The sequence below is a fragment of the Alosa alosa genome, chromosome 24 (assembly GCF_017589495.1).
Source record: "Alosa alosa isolate M-15738 ecotype Scorff River chromosome 24, AALO_Geno_1.1, whole genome shotgun sequence".
NCBI lineage: Eukaryota > Metazoa > Chordata > Actinopteri > Clupeiformes > Clupeidae > Alosa > Alosa alosa.
This window is the reverse complement of record NC_063212.1, coordinates 9,569,716-9,591,652: the sequence shown is the minus strand read 5'-3', so window position 1 is coordinate 9,591,652 and position 21,937 is coordinate 9,569,716. Positions and strand designations below refer to the sequence as shown.

Genomic DNA, 21,937 nt, shown 5'->3' with positions numbered 1-21,937 from the left:
TACAACTCATCCTGTTTACTTGCCTGCATGCTCTTCTCTCACTTGTACAACATGTTTATTGGTGCATGTATGAGATTAAGATGTTGTATCTGTGTGTATGCACATGTGTGTGTGTGTGTGTGTGTGTGTGCGCGTGCTTTCATTCAACAGTAGATGTCAGTGAATGTTACCTATTCTCCATCTTTCTCATTCTCTCATTACCTTCCTCCTTCTGTCACTATCTCTCTGCCTGTCTGTGTTTGCCATCTATTATCAATCTATTTATTTATATTGCTACCATCCCCTCCATCTTGTTCAAACAGAAAAGAACTAAGCCCAGTCGCATACACACGACACAAGATGCAGGCTTAGACAAAGGCGTGTGCTTGCACAACAGCAGCCGCAGAGAGGACTGTGGGCTGGACGAATGGAGGAAGGTATTAAGAATGAATGAGAGAGAGAGAAAAGGAGAGGTGTTCTATTCAGATCTCTCTTTTTTCACATTGGCTGCCCGCCCAATCTCCCTTTGTTGTCCCTACCTTAACCCCTGGCCAACTCTCTTGTGTTGTGTTTGGTGTGTTTTTGTGTCTGTGTGTGTTTGGTGTGTTTTTGTGTGTGTGTGTGTGTGTGTGTGTGTGTGTGTGTGTGTGTAGTGTTAATTTTGTCACCTATTTTTAATTTAGTCTTAGTCTTAGTCTTGTGACGAAATGTCCTTTTTAGTCTTTGTCATATTTAGTCATTGAAATATCATTTTTGTTAGTCAAGTTTTAGTCAACTAAAAGTCTCGTAATTTTAGTCTAGTTTTAGTCAAAAGAAAACTAAAGCTATCTTAGTCAGTTTTAGTCAAAACATTTCAGTCTTTTTTTATAACAAATTATTTCAGTCAGTCAGTATGTTTACATGCACAGGTAAGTCGAGCTACAGTTATAGCTCGGCTGGGATTTGACCATAGACAGTAAAAGATTTGACTGGACCACTGTCATATTCGTAGACCAGTGTTTCACAAAGTGTGGTCCGGGGACCACTGGTGGTCCGCAAGCTATCCCAAGTGGTCCACGAGCAGACCTGGTAAAATATAATATAGATGAGTTGTTTGCAATATTGAACCAACTTGTATGTAAATTCAAACAGTTCTACAACACTGTCTATGTCAGATATGCCAGTTTAAATCATATGAATCCTCTGACACAATTAAGCAAAGTGCAAAGACAATAAGCAAGATGGTTCAGTGAGTATTGTGTAGGCTAATATACTGCTAGGTCTATTTTTAATTGTTTTTTAGCTAGGTAGTCCGTGCGTTTCTTTTTTATTGATTAGTTAAGTGGTCCTTCATCTGAAAAAGTTTGAGAAACACTGTCTTAGACTCAAGTATGAATGTTTACTCCGCCACGCTAGATGGCAATATGCGCCCAAATGCAACACAAACTCTCTATCTTAACTAACTTGCTAGCGAACTTTCCATATTAGCTTACTTGCTAGCAAACTTTGCATCATCAGTGTAACTAGTTAAATAGTTGACATTACTTGCTGAAAATTTTCGTATGGACATTCTGGGGGATGTTAATCTGTATATGTATGAGAGAAGCTTCAGCTTCTGGGTATGTAGCATTGTGGCCTAATGCCTAGGTAGTTAGCTTGCTAACTCTGGCAGAAAATCTCCGGTGTTCTTGTTCCATGTAGTTTCGGTACAGGGTTGCAGCAGAGAATGTCTAGTTGCAGCAACAGCACGTGGACTAGCCTACAGGAAAGCTGCTGCGCATGAACCATGAACTCATTGAATATTTTGAAAGCGTAACAGCTATTCTGGCTTCTCATTTTTTTTAGCGAAAATGAAGAGAGATTTTATCTTAGTTTTTATTTCATGCAAAACATTTTAGTCTCGTCTTTTTTTTCTTCAACAATAATGCATCTTAAGATAGTCTTAGTCAGTGTTTCAGGACATTAGTGCAGTCTTGTCATGGTCTCGTCTTAGTCATGGAAAAAAAGGTTGTTGACGAACATTTTTTCTCTAGTCTCGTCTGACGAAATTAACACTATGTGTGTGTGTGTGTATGTGTGCGTGTGTGCGTGCGTGTATGTGTGTTGATGGTTGACTGGGTCGGTATGACTTAAGGGATTGAAAAATGTTGACACGTGAAAGAGAATCAACCGCATACAGTAGGCTTGCTTACATCATATCAAGGGTATCCTAAATTCCTGGTCATTATCACATGGAAATTTGTACCCTCCATGCTGTTTGTGATAAAGTATCATATGACTAGGAACAGTGGTTTGCCTCTGCAACATATGGTGGCCTCAAGTCACACTGCTGTTGTCATACCTGCAGGAATTACAGTTAACCACTGGGGGGCAATGTTGAGTCATATCACAGTTATAGGGACACAGAGGTGGTTGAAAATGGTAGGCCAACTCAGGGAAATCACGGCTCAATTTGATGTGAATGGAAAATAAATGTTATTTTATGTTTAAACATTTTTATTTTATCCCCATCATAATTTATAAAAGTCCAAGTAACTCAACAGTTACAGTATCTCATGTATATAAAAATACAAAAACAATTAATACTTTTGGTGACATGCACTCAGCCGAGTGCTGAAATAGATGTTAATCACATTATATTTTACCAGCGTGATATCTGCTCAATTTCAGTACATACTTTAGGTGCACTGACAGGGTATACCGAGAGTATATACTTTGGATGTCTAAATTATATAGTGACAAATATGATCACCTCTTCACACATGTTGATTCCCCTACCCCCAAAATTCATCTCATCTGGTTCAAATGCTTGCCTTGATCTCTTCAAGTGGGCAGCATATCTTCCTCAGGTTCAGCTTGGCGCTGATTCCCAAGCGTCGACCAAGCGGTGTCGCTTGCCTGGCACCCTGTAATCAGCACTGTGCCTTGGCGTAGGTGGCAAGAGCCTTGGCGTGCACGCTCTTGTACAAGAGAACAAAGCTGCTGGGTTGGATAATTCCCCGACCTTCTGCATCAACCTCACCCATCAGCACGTAGTTCCCTCCTGTAACAATAAAAAAACATATTTACGATAAATTACTCAGTATTATCAAGTTATACATCAAATGATGTCTGTTTGGTAAGTAATAGCATGTTTACATATATGTTGGATTGTTTGAGTGTGCATTCTAATGTAATATATATGGATGTTAATGAGTGTGCATTCTAATGTAATGTATATGCATGTTAATGAGTGTGCATTCTAATGTAATGTATATGCATGTTAATGTGTGTCTGTGTTTAAGAGGGAGGGAGAGAGGAGTGAATCCTGTGCGTGTACCTTTCTTGATGGTTGGGCACTTCTTGCAGGTGGTAGTGAGAGTGACGGACATAACAGGGCCCCTCTTGGTGACCTTCAGCGCTCCTGCCTTGTAGATCTTAATGATGGACATGCCCACCTGAACACCGTCCTGGCCCGGGGTCACTGTGGTCACTTTACCCGTCAGCACTGAGACGAGAGGTTCACATGAGTTACATTTGTGTGTGTGTGTCTGTGTGTGTGTGTGTGTGTGTGTGTGTGTGTGTGTGTGTGTGTGTGTGTGTGTGCAAAAAAAGAACTAACAAAGAACAAAGCACACAGAGAAAAGAAAAGAACAATCTAGAAAGTTGGAGATATTTTCACAATAGCCCCAGCAACATTAAAAGTCAAATTCTAAATCCTTGACATTTCACAGGAATGTCACCCTCTCTGCGCCACATGTCGTTTGCATACGATGACAAATAAGCTGGAAAGCCTCCACACAGGGCTCTCACCAGCTGCTGTCCGTCCCCTCAACCAGACACATCTCCCATGATGCACTTGCTCAAGAATGTAGTGATGCCCTTGTTCCTATGGTTCCTATGGTTCCTATGGTTCCTATGGTTCCTTTGTCCACGGCTGGTGCGGAGAGACATCGTGGACGGTAAACAGTTGCTCCCACATAGTCAGAGATACAGTGTCCATGACAACTAAGTGTGGTGGCTCCCGAAATAGCCCGGAGAAAGAGAAAGGGAGTAGAGGAGGGCGAAAGACTGCGTGACAAATGGATGAAGAGAGTGAGAGGTGTTTGTGTGAGGGTGAGAGAGAGAGAGATAGAGAAGGTGAGAGAAGGAGAGAAAGGTGACTCACCAAAGTGACTGGGGCAGAAATTGGACTGCATGGTGCCTGTCCTCTTACAAGCCTGTGTGCACAAGGGGTTCACTGCTGCGGCTGCACAGAATATGAGATAAATATGAGCACAATTAGCTGACACACACACACTCACACACACACACACACACACACACAGCACACACTCACATACTTACAAACATACAGGCTCAGCATGCACTCTCTCACATGCATCCCTTCACACCCAAAACAGTTAGGATGGGGTTGCTTGTATAACACACACCTCATCCTGCAAATCAACACGCACATATGCTTCTGTGGTCTTCGTCCTCACGCTTACATACATGTGCACACACACACACACTGCACACATATTGTACACACACTGCACACACACACACACACACACACACACACACACACACACACACACTGAATAGCACATTTCTATGTTATGTAATCGCATTATTTCGGCTCACGTTTCTTGGGTGGCTTCGCTGCTGTCCTGGTGCTGTTCTGGCCAGGCTTGCTTGCCGGTTTGGTGCCAGGTTTGGAAGCTGGTTTTCGTGTGGGCTTCACTTTGGGCTTGGGTGTAGGCTTGGGAGGCTTTACAACAAGCTTAGTTCCAGGCTTTTTGGTGGGCTTGACGGGTCTGGTCCCTGGTTTGGGAGTGGGCTTGACCCCTGGTTTAGATCCCGGCCTTGTGCCCGGTTTTGCCGTGGGTTTTGTTTTGGGCTTGGGCGTTGGCTTGGGCTTGGCGGCTGGTTTTGGTTTCGGTGTCGCTTTGGGTTTTGGTGCCGGCTTTGGCTTGGGTGTGGGTCTCACTCTTGGTTTAGCCGTCGGCGGGTCGGTTTAGGCTTCGGAGTCGGTTTAGGCTTCGGAGTCGGTCTGGTTCTGGGCTTGGGCGTGGGCCGACGCGGCACGGGTCTGGGCTGAGGCCGCACCGGTCTCGCCGGAGTGGGTTTGGGTCTCAGGGCGGGTTTGGGAGTGGGCCGGGCCGGCTTCGGCGGACGGCTGGGCCTGACCGCTCCTGACTCTACACGGGGGCCTGGGGCGTAGTCGATGTCCCTGGTGGCCGGCCGGGAGCCCTTGGGGATGCTGTTGTAGTGGGCCATGAAGCCGGCTTTGGTGACACTCAGGTCAGACACAAACTGAACCAGGAGCTCATTGGCATTGGTCACCACAGTCCTGCAATGGGAGATAGAGGCAAGCATGTATCAATATGGCTGTGCGTTAAAGGGGAAACGTAACCTATAGGGTTTGTTTGTGTTTGTTTGTTTGTGCTTGTTTATTGTCACTATCATGCATTACAGTGTCATCCTAAAGATATTGGGCCCCATTTTAAATGCTGAGTGCAAAGTCAGTCTATGAGCAAAGTTCTCGTGCAGCATCATGTGGTGGGAGACAGCTTTTGACCCACTGATACCGATTTTGTGTTGTTATTAAGCAAGCTGTAATTAGACTTTAGAGTTTGAACTTTGTCCAGCATTAAAATTTGGGCCAGGTATCAGGTTGGTATAAGGTATAAGATGGAAATAGAGTATAAATATGTGTGTGTCGATGCTTGTGCGTGTGTCTAAGACTCACTCTGGCACTGCATCCCCACAGAACCTCCCTATTCGCCGCGAGTCATCCGTCTCCCCACCATTGAAAAGCGCCACGTAGTCATAGCGACAGTACATGTCATGCTCCAAATCCAGCTTTTCAAATCTCACTTCAATCACCTGGGAGAAGGATATCAGAGTAGTAGGCATTTGGAAAAGCAATAAACACACATATAAACACACACACACACACACACACACACACACACACACACACACACACACACACAGGCACATGTAATGTCCACACTATCCAAACAGCCTCTCTCTCTGTCGCACTCCTCCTTTTCCTCTAACCCAACCCCTCTGTACACATGCCCACCTCTTGAATGGGGTCTTTCACTGATGCTTCGTCATAGGATTGTGGTCAGGTGGAGCAGACACGAGCGCGCATACACACACACACACACACACACACACACACACACACACACACACACACACACACACACACACACACACACACACACACACACACACACACACACACACACACACACACACACACACACACACACACACACATACATTTTCCCCCAACACACCAACCTTCTATAACATACGCAGAATCTAAAAGCTTACATAATTCACAGGTCATGACTGACATTTTCTAAAACTAATCTTTACCCCTTCATTACAAGGAGACCCCTGTTGACATATATGGGACAAAAGGCCCTATTTAAAGCACTTATGACCACTGACAACGTCAAAGCAATTGGATGTCAAGTTTTTTCCACAGTCGCATCTCTCAAATAACAGATAGAGATTGGACAGCCTGGGGAAGGCAAATGTGTGAAATAACCAGCCCCTCTAACCATGTTGGTTTCCACGGTGATGTGCCACGAGCAGCTGATGCCTGCTGGGTAATCGGATTCGGGCCAGTTTGGCGTCTTCACTGACCCTGTGGGCTTGGTGAGCCGGCCCCCACAGAACTGGTTCTCTGCAGGGGGGAGAGGGAGGACGGAAGTGAGCAGAGATGGACAGACAGAGTGGACAGACAGCAATGATTCGGTTCTTACTCATCGTTTTCAAAGATGCTGGTTGTACAGTTATCAGACTTGGCTTATGTAAGACAAAAGGAAGAAGGAGGAACAGGTGCTCTTTGCAGAACAGGATTGTTATAGAAAAATGTTTGAACTGAGGAAAATGTATAATATATACATATATCAGAGAGAGAGAGAGAGAGAGAGAGAGATCTATATATCTTATTTGCTTTTATACTATTTATTATGTATGTGTATGATATGGACCTGTGTCTACATTAAAGCTTTAAAATATATATCCTATTCAATATACTAGATGGAATGAAAGAACAACAGAGAAAAAAATGATAACAGATAAGTGTGCAAAAAACATGCTTTAAAAACCTGATTAGACCTGATTCTTAATTGTGCATCAGACCTGACATGATGTGAGAGCTGAGGAAGAAGTCTGTATTCACCGTCCACGTGTGGCTTTCCTCCGCTGAAGTAGGCCAGGAAGCCTCGGCCACCGGTGCCGCCATCTGTCACCATCTCCAGCATCATGAGGTTAGAGGTGGAGATGATGGCGCCGGGCCGAAACGTCCCGCAGAAACGTCCCAGCTTCTGCGTCGTGTACGAGTGACCGTTGTACGCATCCACGTAGTCGTAACGACAGGTGGGGTCGGCTTCCAGGTCAAAGATGCGGAATTGGAGCATTACCACGTGACCTTCTGGCACCTAAGAGGAGGATGAGAGTCCACAAATCCACTTTGACCAACACAAGAACACCACAGCACAAAGTCAAGTTCCACTACACCGAAACCAAGCCCATTTATGTCAAAAACATGTTTGTGCTTTTTTTTTTATGATCTCACAGGAAGTAGGAGTCAATTTTGGGTGTCTCTTGGAAATCTGTGCCATCTGAGGTCCTTTAAAAAAGATTGTATCTCAGTCAGCAGCAGGAACTGAATGACCTTATTGGCCTTGTTCCAAAGTCATCTGCGGATGTCTCTGTAGCCAACTAACTAACTATGTTGTTTGTGTTGCTGATGATACAAAAGCAATACCAGCATCAAGCGCTGGCACCGTAGGGAGGCCTCCCAACTAAATGCTTTAGTTTAGACAACATGCCACATTTGTCACATTCCTCGTGCGCTTCGTAAAAATATGATGACAGCCCCTCCTGCCAAGTCACTGCTGTGTCTATATATGCTGTTTTAAATTTGGAAGAGCCTTAAGACAACAGCAGTTGTTGTCATCCAATTACTCACTTTGTGTGAAGCCTCTCATTACAAAGAGAGCTTAGTGGCTTTGCACTGCCAGGCTTGTATTGTTTACACACGTTCAGCTGTGAGGCGTTGTATGAAGACAAATTAATATTCTGGAGATTTGCACAATCCATTTTTTGACTTTTTAAATTTGTTGTGCATACATTTCTATCTTAATTTCTTAAGGTGAGTGACATTTCATGGCAAGAGTCTAGATTGTGGCGACGGATAAACACATTTTCCTCCTCTTGCACTGTACATTGCATACAGTAATTGCGGATAAGACTTTCGTTTTCGTGCTGTGTTATGTATGAAATTTGCTGTGCGAGAGATCAGCCTGCGTGTGTGGGGCCACTGTTGATGCTGATGTAATGGCGGGATGACTCACGGTGATGTACCAGGTGCACTTAGTGTTGGGCTTGTAGAAGTTAGGGAACCCCTCGCTGCCCACGAAGCCTGAGTCAGTCACTATGTGCCCTCCACATAGGAACGTGGGCCTGGGTACAGAGAGAGAGAGAGAGAGAGAGGGAGAGAGAGTGAGAGGGAGAGAGAGAGAGAGGGAGAGAGAGAGAGAGGGAGAGAGAGAGTGAGAGGGAGAGAGAGAGAGAGGATATATATAAACTTTCTTACAGGCTCAAGGCCCACAGAAGACAATACTGTACACAGATCAATAAAACATCACACATTCATATATACACATTCTATACAGCAACAACAGAAGATAACAGTGTATCTGTTAGGATGTGCCCCAGATATTTTGTGGTATTAGTTACTCCCAGCTCTTCTCCAGATAGATAGAAAGAAGGGAATTTAATGTTTAAATCATCTTTTGTTCTACATATCATAACCACACTTTTCTTTGCATTATATTTAATATCAAATTCTACCCCATAATCAGAACAGATATTAAGTAGCTGTTGGAACCCACTGCTGCTTGGTGATAGAATGGTTAGGTCGTCTGCATATAAGAAATGATTAATCAACATTTCTCCAACCATACAGCCGGTTTGGCATGTCCCCAACTGCCTGGACAGGTCATCCATGTAGGCATTAAATAAGGCTGGAGATAAAATCCCCCCCTGCCTTACCCCATTACTAACATAAAAAAAGAGATAGAGTGTTCCCCATTTAACCCAGACACTTTGGTTAGAGTACCAAAAAGGCTAAGATTAGCACCAGGCTGCTGGGGACATCCCTGTGCATGAGTTTATTAAACAATTTAAAATGATTAATGCGTCAATAAAACTCCCTAAAGCATAGTAGATAGACAGACGTGGAGAGAGTGGAGAGGGGGAAGGATATTAATATATTAGCCTTTATGAAGCAAGATCAGCACAAGGAATGCATCAGGAGAGAGAGAGGAGAAGAGAAATGGACTATTCAGTGTTGAGATAGAGTGGCAGCATTATGGAGCAACTGGACCTTTTTATGGTTGGTTAAGCAAGAGGGAGTGAGGGAGCGCAAATTCAAAAATGCACACACACACACACACACACACACACACACACACACACACACACACACACACACAGACTTCCGAGCGTGCGTACACCCACACACACACGAACACACACACGAACACACACACGCGTGTGCGCACGCACACTTAAACCACAGGGGCAAACAACCTTGTCTTGTTCTGAAATTCTGGGAAGGGGCGATGAACTTGTACTTGCAGGCTGTTTTCTTAAACACTGGCCAAAGACTATATCGCTACAAAGGACACCCTGTCACAAACACACACACACACACACAGCAGATATATACATACAGTTAGAATCGCCCTTTATCTCTCTTCAGCTATGTTGGAAAATTATATCGGTTCTTTCTTTCTTTTTATCTTTCCTTCTTCCTTTCTTTCACTTCCACCTCAGTCTTGCAGCACTTTACAATACCCTCTTGCAAAGATATGGTGAAAGCCACTCTATAGACTGAGACACCTAGTCCACATTGATGGTGCACATGTGCAATTACATGTTATATAATTCTCAGTCTGCTCTCTCTCTCTCTGTCTCTCTCTCTCACTTTCTGTCTCAGAGCCGATCAAAGCTACCCACATGCAAGACAATTTTATATGCAGTGTTCGGTCTCGTTACTGAAAACCTTTTGCCTAAGAATAAACCTTTTATCGCTCAATTAACTAGGCCTACTGTAAAATGATGTTCGAGACTAGAGCTGTGGTTTTCGCGCACCCTAGATAGGTCGCCACATAAGAACAGAACGGCTGTCCTTTGCTCTCTTTCTCTCTCCGCATCTGTTTATCTGTTCGTCTGTTCATTTGTTTTTCTCTTCGTCTGCACATCTATGCATTTTCATTAGTTCCCGTCTTTGCTGAACCACGCTCCGTGGACTACGTGTGTTTGTGCCTTGCGGCTGGGAGAGTAGACAGCGGAGTGGCTTTGATCCTGACCTCATCTGAGGTGAGAGTGTGTTAACACAGACAGGTCAAAGGTGACTGTTTCCCCTTAAACAACCGGAGGAAAAAAACGCTCCTCATTCCCTCCAGTCACGGACATTTGTTTTTCTTTTGTTTGCTGTCCTTTTCCTTTCCTCTATTCATTTTTCTTCTTCCTTTCTTTTTTATGCTCCTCTCTCTGTCTCCCCATATGTTTGTCTGTTTATCGGTTCAATCTACCGCTATCTAGACTAAAATAGCAATGGTCGACCAGACAGTGATCTCTCCAGCAGAGTTCTGTGGACTGTGTGTGTAATTCTGGGGGCAACCAAGTCCTCAGAATGCATACCAAGTGAGAGAGAGCAGCTGCTTCCAAATCCCTCAATCCAACACCCATATCATTTAAATAACATTCTACAAAACAATTCTGTCTGCCTTGTTTGTAAGTAAGACAGACATGTTCCTCTGTGTCTAATTGCATGCTGAACAAAGCCTGGACATCAGGAAAAACAGCTAAGAGCCAGGTTTGTCATGACTTAGTTTGTCAGCAGTGTTCAACAGCCCACAAAAGACTGGAGAGTCTTTTTCAGTCCACAAACTTAGGCCTTTCATTTCAGGCAACTGGCAAAACGTTAGTGAAAAGTATTGATGAATGGAGTTTTTAAGGTGAAAGAAATAGAGCACCATTTATTGTCACCACTGGTCGAAGATACGGAAAAAAAACAGTGACAGCTATTGATGTTGCAGGGCACCTTGAAACATGCACATGCTCCATACATGTGACATGCAAACATAGGCAAGAACACATGCACCCATACATACACCCACACACACACACACACACACACACACACACACACACACAGAGTAGCTCACCTTGTGAAGTTGGTTTGGCCTTGGGCTTGTCCCTGCACCCATCCTATCCCCAGCAGCAGCACGGTCCACACACACACCCCACACACTCCACTCCTCATCCTGCAGTGCACACACAGCCACGGAGCGAGGGACCGAGAGGGGAGACGCCAAGGAGGACGGGAGGGAAGAGGGAGGGAGAGGCGTGGAGAGCAAAAGGCGGAGTGAGGGAACGAGGGATAGCCTTAGCAAGGATGAAAAAGAGAGGGAGAGAGGGATGAAAATGAAGGAATAAGTAGGCAAAATGAGAGGAAGAGAGGGTTTAATCGTTCCCAGATGATCAGGTCACAGGTCGTGCTTGTGTTGGACTGATGGAGGGATTTGTTCACAAAATGACAATTAAACGAGCACAGGAGCAGACGGACAGACAAACAACACAACACAACACAACCAAAACAAGCTGAAAGCCCACACATGTTTGTTGTGTCTTGTTTTGTGTGAGTGCCTGTGTTGATGCCTGGAGGCTTCATTATTGTGCAGAACCTCTTCATGCTGTAGGTCTGCATTTCTGTATGTATATATTATGCAGATTGTGTGCTACAGATCAAGGTTAGAAAAATGTGAGTGTGTGTGTGTGTGCGTGCATGTGTGTTTAGGGGTGTTTCTGTATGTGTTGCTAGGTCTCCACACAGACTGCCAGTGTTGGGTGCACATAATGATTGCCTCTCTGGCAGTCATGAAAAGCCCTCTGAAAACCACATCGTTTCCTCCTCCCTGCACAGACAGCCAATGGCACTGAGGGGATTATTATGGGCTGTCCAGACGTTTCCAAATGAGAGTGGGTAGAGGGTCTGCTCTTTGGGGGGGGGGGGGAATCTCATAAGTGGGATGCAACAAAGTCTAAATCAGTTCTCATAACAGTCCAGATATGATTTACTTTGCTTGTTACTGTTACACGTTCTATATATATAAGTATATACTTTTTTGATCCCGTGGGGGACATTTGGGGGGTTCTGATTCATGTTATCTAGCTGGACGCACTAAGCCTTACATCATTCATCCATTCACCACTTTGACTTTTGGACAGAACAGCTTTCCATTTTTGAGATCAAGTGTCCCCTTTCTCTTGGACGTCTCCTTATTGGTGAGGCAGGGAAGGAAGACTAGAATAGACACATGTATTTTCTCCCTATGACGAATGGGCCAGGGCACAGTTCTGAATGGGGCTGCTGCTGCTGCAGCATACTGTAGGCCCTGCTCACTGTTCTATACAGCACCATGGGCTCAGTGGTCTCCAGTGGCATATCAGTCCAGTCGGGTCCAGTGGAGGAATGTGGGGCACTGACCGCCCTGTTATTATCCACCACCGCCTTTATAAACTGCAGGCTCTGACCCACATTCATCTGTAATCATCATGCGCCACATAAGTCATTATCACCTTCATCCTCCCTCTGTGTGTGTATGTAATTGTTTGTGTGTGTGTGTATATGTGTGTGTTTGCACAGAGAAGAGTGTAATCCGCATGTGGCTGTGTGTAAACGAGGGTGTGTTGATGAAAACACTTGTATGTTTCAGAGCGACATCTCTCTGCGTGTGTGTGTGTGTGTATGTGTGTGTGTGCCGCGCGCACACGTGTAAAGATCGCAACGTGGCCATGTCACAGTTCTTTTTCGAGAGCCAGTGGTGAACATTCTGGTGGCCTCCTAGGGCAGCCTGTGGTTTGAGTATAAAGAAAACAACTGCACTCAATTCTTTCCTCCCTCTCTAAAAATAAGACTGCATTGGCACCATGTGATCAGACCCAAAGAGCCGCCGATGCTACAACTCAAGTCAAGACTCATCCTGAGAAAGAAAAGAGCCTGTCAAAAGCATTAGCATTTCATCGTTTTATTATCATTATTATTATAATAACTTTTGTCCAATACAAAGAAATTCACAAAAAAAATAAAAATACAAACGGCTGAGGACCACTGAAGCAGAGAATCACATCACCCTAAAAGAACAGACAGGAAGGAAGAGAGAGATGACGACCAAGATGACGAGTTGGAATAGCCACGAGTTTAAAAAAATAGCCATGGAGAGAGAGAGAGAGAGAGAGAGAGAGAGAGAGAGAGAGAGAGAGAGAGAGAGAGAGAGAGAGAGAGAGAGAGACATAAAGAAAGAGAAAGCGCCAGTAATAATGGTGTCTTCTACCCATTAATAATGTTTCCAAACACTCTTTTCATCCCATCTCCCTTTGTTGTCCATGTGTCCACCCCAAGTCCAGTGACGTACGTCCATGTCAGTTGGGGTATTCCGCCCAACCTGTACAACAGGCACTGGCCAATGGCAGTGTACCAATGCCTCTGTCCAATCAGGAGACAATGGCAGTGTCCCAATTGCTCTGTCCAAACAGTAGACAATGGCCCCTACAAGGGGCCACTGCATAGGTGGTTACCATAGACACCGTTGCCTTGATACTTCTTAGGAGTCCACAAAGAGTCGTGGAATGTCCAACCAATCAGAGTTCATTTGCTGTGCGCCTGACAATAGTGTGAATTAGTGTGAAATGTGAACACCACCAAGTTCCTGGCTAATGTAACCAAAATACTCAGTTACCAACTACACCCGCTTGTTACCATGATGATGTATTGATATATACAATTTATGTTGTGTTGTAATGTGTCTGTTTCTGAACTATCCATTATTGGATTTCATAAACACCGTTACACACAAGACTTCATGGAAAGGACATGCTGTACAATGAAGAAGTATAAAAACAATAAGTGTACTAGATATAAAACAAACTGGTTTGTTTAGGTCTTGTTTCTTGAGTAAATTTTGGTCAGACAGACTGCTTTCACAGACCGTAATTTTTTTGTTTTGTTTTTTCATTTACAAAAATAAGTGTTTTTAAAACATTCTGCAGACAAGTTTTGGAAAAAAAAAAAATGCTGAAGAACATTTGCATTCCCCCCAGGCACCATTCCACACAGGAGGTCTGAGCAGGTAAATCCCCCCCTCTTTTCCTTACCAAATAAAACTACCCAGCGGGAAGTTGGGGGTTTGGGGAGCACTGGCTGCAACATTACTGTCTACACAATACAGTGGCCATTTCACCTTTTTATAAAAACAACATTCATCTGCTTAGTGCCTTGTCTTCTGAGCAAAACTGCTTCAAGAGAAACAAATTTCACCAGGAGACATAAATCTGTATCATACAATAACCGTCAACAGCGTCTCATGACTGTAGTCTTGTCGTTAGACTGTTATCGGTCAGTAAGTAAAAACCTCAGTGGGAGAGGCATTAGGAACAGACAAAAGTGCAGTGAACACCTTCATATTTTGTCCCGAAACGGTCAGAAAAGCAGCACTGCTGCCCTCTTTGCTTAGTGAAGTCAGTGGGTCATCACTATGGCTTTCCCCTGCTCCGATTGTGATGACGTCATTTCCTTCTCCTCCGTTGCCATTTCCTGGTCTTTGCCCAGTGCATTGTCCGTCTCGGCGTCCTCCTCTACCACCACCACCTCGTCCTCGGATCCTTTCCTCCTCTGTTCTCTTTCTGCCGCTGGACGCTCTGCCTCCACGTCGCCCTCGCCCTCCTCCATGGCGGTGTCGGCCTGGGTCAGTTTCTCAGCGGACGCGCGCTCCTCTGTCGCGGTGAGGACACTGCAGAGCTCCATCTCGTGAATCTCCACATCAAAGGGAGGTGCTGGTGGAGTGGCGGTGGGGGATTTGCACCCTTGGCAAGCCTGTATGAGAAAGACAACAGCCATGCAGTAAGGGAGGGGGGAACACTCTTCTCAAGAGGGCATTTAAGAAGGACAACTGGTATATTGATTTATAGATATTGACATATTACTTCATGGCGTCATCAGTACCAAAGAAAATATAACAGTATCGAACATACAGAACACTATTCAATGTTTCAGAGACTGTTTGATTTCCATTATCAGAGAGACTAGTGTAAAATGAAGTTAAACAGACTTTCAGATGAACCAATGGCAATGTTTGCAGGTAAAATGTAGGTGTTGTGTGCAGTTGTTTGAGTGATGTATCAATACCTTAGGTCAGCACTCTAGATTAAGTTAAGTATTGGGCTGTGTCTAGTATGATAATTGGACTAAACTATAGTGCTTCACACATTAGTTATTAAGTATAGGCTGATAGATTATTTTTACAGCTGTGTCTGACTATGTGATGGCCACTGGCGTATGAGGAGTATGAGGCGTTTGAGGAACTGGGGAGGTACTGACCGTTATGTTGATGGCACGGGGCAGGCGCCCGGTGCGGATCCACGGGTGGACCTGGCTCAGCTCTCTCTTCTGCTCCTCAGTGAAGCGCGGCTGGTGCTTCTGCATGGCCCTCAGAGCCATCCGGTCCTCACGCAGCACCGTCTCACGGTCTCTGTGTAAAACACACACACACCATGTATTAATACTTTAAAAAACTCAAAATTATGTAACTCAACTTAAGCGCACAAATATAAACCTGGGGTCAAAAAGGGCCCTGCATGCTTGCAATATTAATCTAATGAATCTAATCTAATAATAATCTATCTAATCTAATCCGACTACTTGTGTTATAAATATTCTTTATTGACGCAGGCTTCATTTTCATTGTGAGTGTGGATATAAGTGCACACCTGGTGGGCAGCTGGTAGGTCATCATGACCTTGTCGTCAGTGTTGGCCATAAGGAGCCAGATGGGATCCTGGAGCACACACTTGATGAACTGAGCCTCGCCGTCGCCCCCTGCTGACTGCTTGCGGGAGTGGTCGTTCTCCGACGAGTCGATGCTGCCAAAGTATTTACTGGTGTTGCTGCTCTGGCTGCTTCCTGTAAGGGGGGGAAACACATCCAAAGGGTAAAGTCAGAGGTGACTTGGACCAAACAGGCAACAGGGAGAATGCAAAAGAGTTAAGTGTGTGGAGTGGTGGATTTTAAGTCATGTGTTTTGTAAACAGGTCTGTGTAGGTAGATGGAGTTGTGTAAATACTGTACGAGTCCTTTAATATGGTCCCATATCCGCTTCATACAAAATTAGTGAAAGGGAAACCAACGAATGACACCGTTTTTTTTCTTATGTAGCAGTACGGTGCTTAAACTGTCTGATTGTGTTACAGGAAAGCCTCAGATTAGATGTTTAAATCCTGTATTGGATCAGAGAAAGTGTCTGTTTTCTCTGCAATGTCAGAGAAAAGTAAACTGAGTGTGCATTGGTGGTGTGTTTTCTGTGTGGTTTTGTAATGTGTGAGTGGTTTCTGTGGTGTCTTGACAGCCAGGCTAAACTAGTGTAGCCTGGCTGTGAGGGTAAACTTCACAATTTTGCATCTGATCTTTCGTGTGTGTGTGTGTGTGTGTGTGTGTGTGTAAAAAAAGAACAGTAAAGATCATTCGTTAGCCATTGGGCGTCAGTCCAAGCGGACAGTTTAAGGGGGCGACTCACTGGTCCGGCTCCCCGACGAGCTGCAGCCGTTGGAGCCCGAGCCTGAGCCCGAGCCTAAGCCTGAGCCCGAGGACCCCGAGGACCCCAAACCGGATCCAGAGGACCCTGAGCCCGAGGACCCGGAGCCAGAGGCGGCCGACCCCGTGCCCGACCTGGAGTCCTCCTGGAGCAGGAGATCCAGAAACTCACTCGAGGTGGACATGGCGTCATTGTTGGACTCATTGGCCTCGCCCTGTGCACACAGGAGACAGAGCAACACAATGATTTAAAACCAGATCTAAGACAGCTGGTACCATAAGACAAAAAGACCTCAGATGAAAATGCACTTCAACATGAAGAGTGAGCACAGAGAGAGCTCAACACGGCATGTCCACTTACACTCTCATTCTCCTTGTCCTCGGCTCCACCTCTCTGGCCACCGGCCCCGGCCCCCTGCCCTCCCGTGGACATGGTCTGCTGGGCGGACCCTTCCAGGCGGTTGCTGGGCGGCTCTTCGAGCTGGAGCAGGTTGAGCGGGGACGAGCATCGGCTGGAGGGCAGGAGCATGGACTCCTCCCGGTCGCCGCCGGCCTCCCTCTGGCTGACCGACAGTGGCGTGCTGGAGCGGGACGCGGGACGGGGCCCCTGGGTGAGGGTGGCCGTCGTCAGCGTCGTCGGCGTCTGCGGCATCTGCTGCAGGGTGCTGGGCGGTAGCGACGCCATGCCAGGGTTGACCCCGGCACTCGCCGCGGCGAAGGGTGGCGGCACGAAGGCCGAGTTGGGGTTGAAGAAGGGCACGGTGCCCATGCCGGCGGCGGAGCAGGCCGCGTTCATCTGCGGGAACATGTAGTTGGGCAGCACCAGCGCCATCATGGGCGGCACCATCTGCGGCGACATGGGGACGTTCTGCAGGGGGAAGCGCAGGCCGGCCTGCAGCGACGGGTCGGTCAGCGGCGGGTACAGCGGGTAGAGGGGCAGCATGCCCGGCGGGTAGGGCACCGACGGCAGGCTGGCCTGGGAGCCCACGGACGTGGGCCAGGACGAGGAGGTGGTCGGGGGCCCCAGGGGGAAGGTGTTGGTAGGGGGGGCCGCCACGTTGGGCACGGGGGGCCCCGTTGGGCCTCGCAGGGATCGGCTGCCCTGGTCGATCGACTCCTGGTGCTTCAGGCGCTTGCCGCCTCGGCCCCGACGCCGACTACTGCTGCCTGCTGCAGGGTAGTCACGGGAACAGCGCACCCCTGTGGAGAAGAAATGACATAACATGAATGATTTGAAGAATATTATCTCGTAGCTAAAATCTATTAGGTAACGAGCACCTTAATCTTGTAAAATACTGCCTGGTGTTTCACAGCGTATATAGCCTAGAGACCCATCTACACCGCCTTGCTAACGGAGAATGGCACTGGATACAAACAACTCTTTAATTCAGTTAAGAGCTCATTTAGCGGCATAATACATTGAAATAGAGGCCGCACAGGGAACTGAATGTCCACTGAAATGAAAGGGAAAGCTGAGGGGAACCAGAGCACTGCTATTATATTAAAATGCAGCGCTTGATTCAAGGCAGAGAAACACTCCACATTTTCAAATCCGTGCCTGTTCAACAAAAATAAATCATGGAAGAAAACAAACAAACAAAAAACAATGTTGTTTTTCATATCAAGCCACACAGTCGAACTGTGTGTGAACAGTGTGTAGTTTTCTACTGGGCATAATTACGCCCACACACTTATGCAACCAATCCACAGTGGAGACTGTAGGAAGGGTGGCTGCACTGCCAAGGTGCAGTATATGGAATGTGTGGAGAGCTAAGAGCTCAAAGATATGGGGTGGTCTTGGTTTTCAAGTGCCACTAATGGCAACGAAAGTTATTTTTTATTCATTGTTTACACATATCTAATAGTGAAAAGATAATTCCCTTCAGGTTCATTTTCAGCTGCTGAAATGGGCTGATAAAAGGGTGACAAGGGTGGAACATCTAAAAAAGAAAATGTGATGGGCCTGGTGACATCCAACCTGCATGTACAGAATACCAAACAAAGACAGAAAAAAACACACGTTGCTCCATACACACGTGGACGTATAGGTGAGCAACAAATTGGAGGGTGCCATAACGAGAGACGTTTGCATATGTGGTAATGCGTGTTTGTGTGTGGGTGTGAGTGAGAACACAAGACACCATAGCAGTGATATGTCTGTGTGTATTATTAGCACGTGGGAGGCCTCTTCCCTAGGGTTAGGATTGATGGTAGTGTGTAATGCCTAAATTGTAAGAGGGAAAATTCAACTTACAACATGGAACACAGGTGGTCTGGTGCTGTGTGTGTGTGTGTGTGTGTGTGTGTGTGTGTCAACGACTTTAGAGTGAGGAATGTTACCTCTGGCCAGTGGTGTAGTGGTGGGCCTCTTCAGCGAGGTGGCCGAGTCGAACACGCGCAGCTGGCTCAGGTCACGGAAGCGGTACAGGAAGTTCTGCTCCTCCTGCTGCGTGTGCGCCGACAGCACCTCTTTCGTCAGGCCCCGCCTGCTCGCGCCGCCTCCTCGGCGAGACTCCCTCTCGGCCGGAGGCGCGGGGCTGGGCGCGGGCGTCACGGGCACCGGGGGAGGGGAGAAGGTGGCGGCGGTGGTAGGGGTCACTGAAACTTGGACAGTGGGAGGTGCTGACGTAGGGGTCGGAGGGGCGTCCTCCATGATGATGTCTGATTGGGTGAAATGGGGAGAAAAAAAAAAAGGAGGAGGCAGAGAAAGGACAGTGTTAGAGAGCGACTGAAGGATGAACGAGTGACACATTGAAAAAGAGAGAGAGAGAGAGAGAGAGGGAAAAAGAGAGAGCAAGAGTATGTCAAACGTACACAGAGACTGATGTCTGTGACTAATGACAGCTTAAGTATGGAATAAGAGAGGCTAGACAGGATGACAAGCACACACACACACACGCGACACACACACACACACACACTCAGCCTGACTACCTGACTCAGGCGGTTTCTTGTCTCCCACGTGGACGATGGTGCTGCTGAAACTGCACTGAGAGGTTACCGAGGCGACGCTTTCGGGTTTGGGCAATGCGAGGGGGGGTAGAGGAGGAGCCTCCCCCACAAGAGCTACCGCCGGACCTGTAGTGTTCCACACACACACATACATACACATACACACACGCACGCACACATCCGTACACACACACACACACACACACATGCACGCATGCACCCATACACACACATACACACATATACAAACTGCCATGAGTCATGTTCCATGATGTTTGTCAACCTTTTGCACGTTAACGGTCACCGCTTTTTGTGCTGACTCTGAGAAGTCTTGATTTCACACTGTGCTATTAGCAAGTCAGGCACACACACAGTCAGATCGCTCTCTCACAGACACGCGCGCACGCACGCACACAAGCTAACTAACACTTCTTCTGTCATTGCAAACATCTCACCATCATGCTGAAGATGTTTTACTATTCATGAGTGAATGATCTTTCAAGCAACAATTACTTTTCTAGTAATTAATGTCAGTTGCTGTAATGCAATGGAAAACAAGCAGTTTGTGGATAAAGCTCAAAGCCATGTATAATTTCAGTCCGCTAGTAATTATAGTGCTCTATTCATAGCTGTAATTGTGTTCCAATTCGCTTCTGTACTTATGATACCTAATATGAGTGCACAAGCCAATGCACTTGTGCACTCGTATAAGGTATTGCAAGTACAGAAGTATGCGAATTGGAGCAGAGCCTGTGTCTATAATAGTCCAGAATTTGAAAGGGAGTGAGAGGATTTACAAGGCACTTGGATAGATGACAGGATTTTGGATGGATTCAATTACTGGATTCAACTTAATTGGGTACGAAAGTGAATTAAGACACTGGTAAAAGCCAGTTTTGGATCTTGGCAGGGATTAGTTCAGGCTCAGTTTTTGGTGTGGTACCTAGACTATTTTAGAAACAGTCTGATACTGAATTTTCTCCATAGAACCTAGCACTATAAAGGGGCAAAGCAGGTTTAGACTGTGACTGATAATGGTGTCTGGCTGTTCCTAGGTCAGTGTGCATACCTTTAGAGTTGCCGGCAGTGTCCTGCTGCTTGTCATCATCAGAGGTGGAGGAGGCCGTGCAAGAGGAGGAACCGCACACTTCCCTCTTGACCGTGCTGGGCAGGTTACAGCCCTCAAAGTACCTGCAGCGGGAGAAGCGGAGATGAGGTCATGACTTGAGGACAGGTGAACAAGGGTAAACAATGGCTACATGTGCTGAAACAAGAGTACAGTGTATTCTCACAAGACACAGACACACACACACACCTTATGATGCTGTCCAGGCAGTTGATCTGCTGGTAGGAGTAGGCGCTAGGCGGCTCCTTCATCATGAGCTGTGAGGGAGCCGTGCTCTTGGGGGGCAGGGCCGTCTGCGGGTTGAAGCTGGTGATTGGCTCAGAGGCTCTGATGGCTCTCAAAGACCCACTGGCCCCTGGGAACACAAGAGAAGAGGACTTTTATTTTACAAACTCTCATGTGTGGTGTGTTTGCCAAGATAAATAATTTGGTATTAACAAACAGGTTCCATTATCTTCAGGAGGGTCAGTAAACAGTTTGTGTTATTTCTTAAGGACCCCTTGAGTGACCTTACTTAGGTGGTAGATTTGCTACAATAAATATCTAAAGTATGTCCAGGTTATTAAGGCTGTTAAAGTTGTGTTATTTCTAAAGACCCCTCTGAATGTGATGGCATTGACAGGATATGACAGCGGCAGAGTTCCGTACCAGTGTTGGCATGCTTCCGTGGTGGTGGGCGATTTCTGGATTCAATGAACACCTGCTGACCGCTGGTCTTCACCATGTGTACGTCCTTGCAGATCTGTTGGAAGGTCATCTGAGCGGGACAAATCATTTATGGAAATTGAGACGCTATTTACAACGTCAAGTGGTTAATTGCAAGCGAGGGTTGAGGCAGAGCAGCCTATTTTTCTGGGGGATTTAAATGTGAATACCTTGGAATAATTTTGAATATGATCAAATTGGATGTGGCCATGCAAAAATCCAGTAATTTTTGTTCATTCTGTCTATTCGGGGGATAGGTCATATGAGATTGTGTTCACATTCATGTGTAAAATTGCGAAGGTTAAAGTAAAATAGATTTGGGGAAGCTGCGACGACTTAATTATGGTGATCTCATTTCTCATTTCAGGCGCTTGAGGGCACCGTCCACATCTCTAAAACTCATCTTTCGCTTACTACAACAAAAAGTCTATGGTCATGCTAAGTTTATAAACATTACATTTTTATATGTGTGTGTGTGTGTGTGTGTGTGTGTGTGTGTGTGTGTGTGTGTCTGTGACCCTGTGGGTCTCCATTTGTATTTG

General features: G+C 46.0%; 2 protein-coding genes across 2 annotated transcripts in view; both read right to left on the bottom strand.

Annotated features, from left to right (window-relative positions):
- Window positions 1–2,457: 2,457 nt before the first annotated feature.
- On the bottom strand, window positions 2,458–12,571 carry LOC125289058 (procollagen C-endopeptidase enhancer 2-like). The gene is given in 11 exon segments (XM_048235727.1): window positions 2,458–3,001; window positions 3,278–3,445; window positions 4,106–4,186; window positions 4,567–4,937; window positions 4,940–5,275; window positions 5,675–5,811; window positions 6,507–6,631; window positions 7,133–7,391; window positions 8,310–8,418; window positions 11,193–11,277; window positions 12,415–12,571. Coding segments are annotated over 11 exon segments (1,959 nt in total). The 3' UTR covers window positions 2,458–2,870.
- A 1,457-nt stretch (window positions 12,572–14,028) lies between these two features.
- per1b (period circadian clock 1b) overlaps window positions 14,029–21,937 on the bottom strand; it is a 23,352-nt gene continuing 15,443 nt past the window's right edge. The window contains exons 11-20 of the mRNA XM_048235725.1: window positions 21,339–21,464; window positions 20,880–21,045; window positions 20,634–20,755; window positions 19,547–19,690; window positions 18,953–19,273; window positions 16,974–17,812; window positions 16,596–16,827; window positions 15,793–15,985; window positions 15,404–15,554; window positions 14,029–14,899 (exon numbers count right to left, since the gene is read on the bottom strand). Coding sequence (XP_048091682.1) covers window positions 14,546–14,899; window positions 15,404–15,554; window positions 15,793–15,985; window positions 16,596–16,827; window positions 16,974–17,812; window positions 18,953–19,273; window positions 19,547–19,690; window positions 20,634–20,755; window positions 20,880–21,045; window positions 21,339–21,464 — 2,648 coding nt within the window. The 3' untranslated portion in view covers window positions 14,029–14,545. The remainder of the gene's footprint in view (window positions 14,900–15,403; window positions 15,555–15,792; window positions 15,986–16,595; window positions 16,828–16,973; window positions 17,813–18,952; window positions 19,274–19,546; window positions 19,691–20,633; window positions 20,756–20,879; window positions 21,046–21,338; window positions 21,465–21,937) is intronic.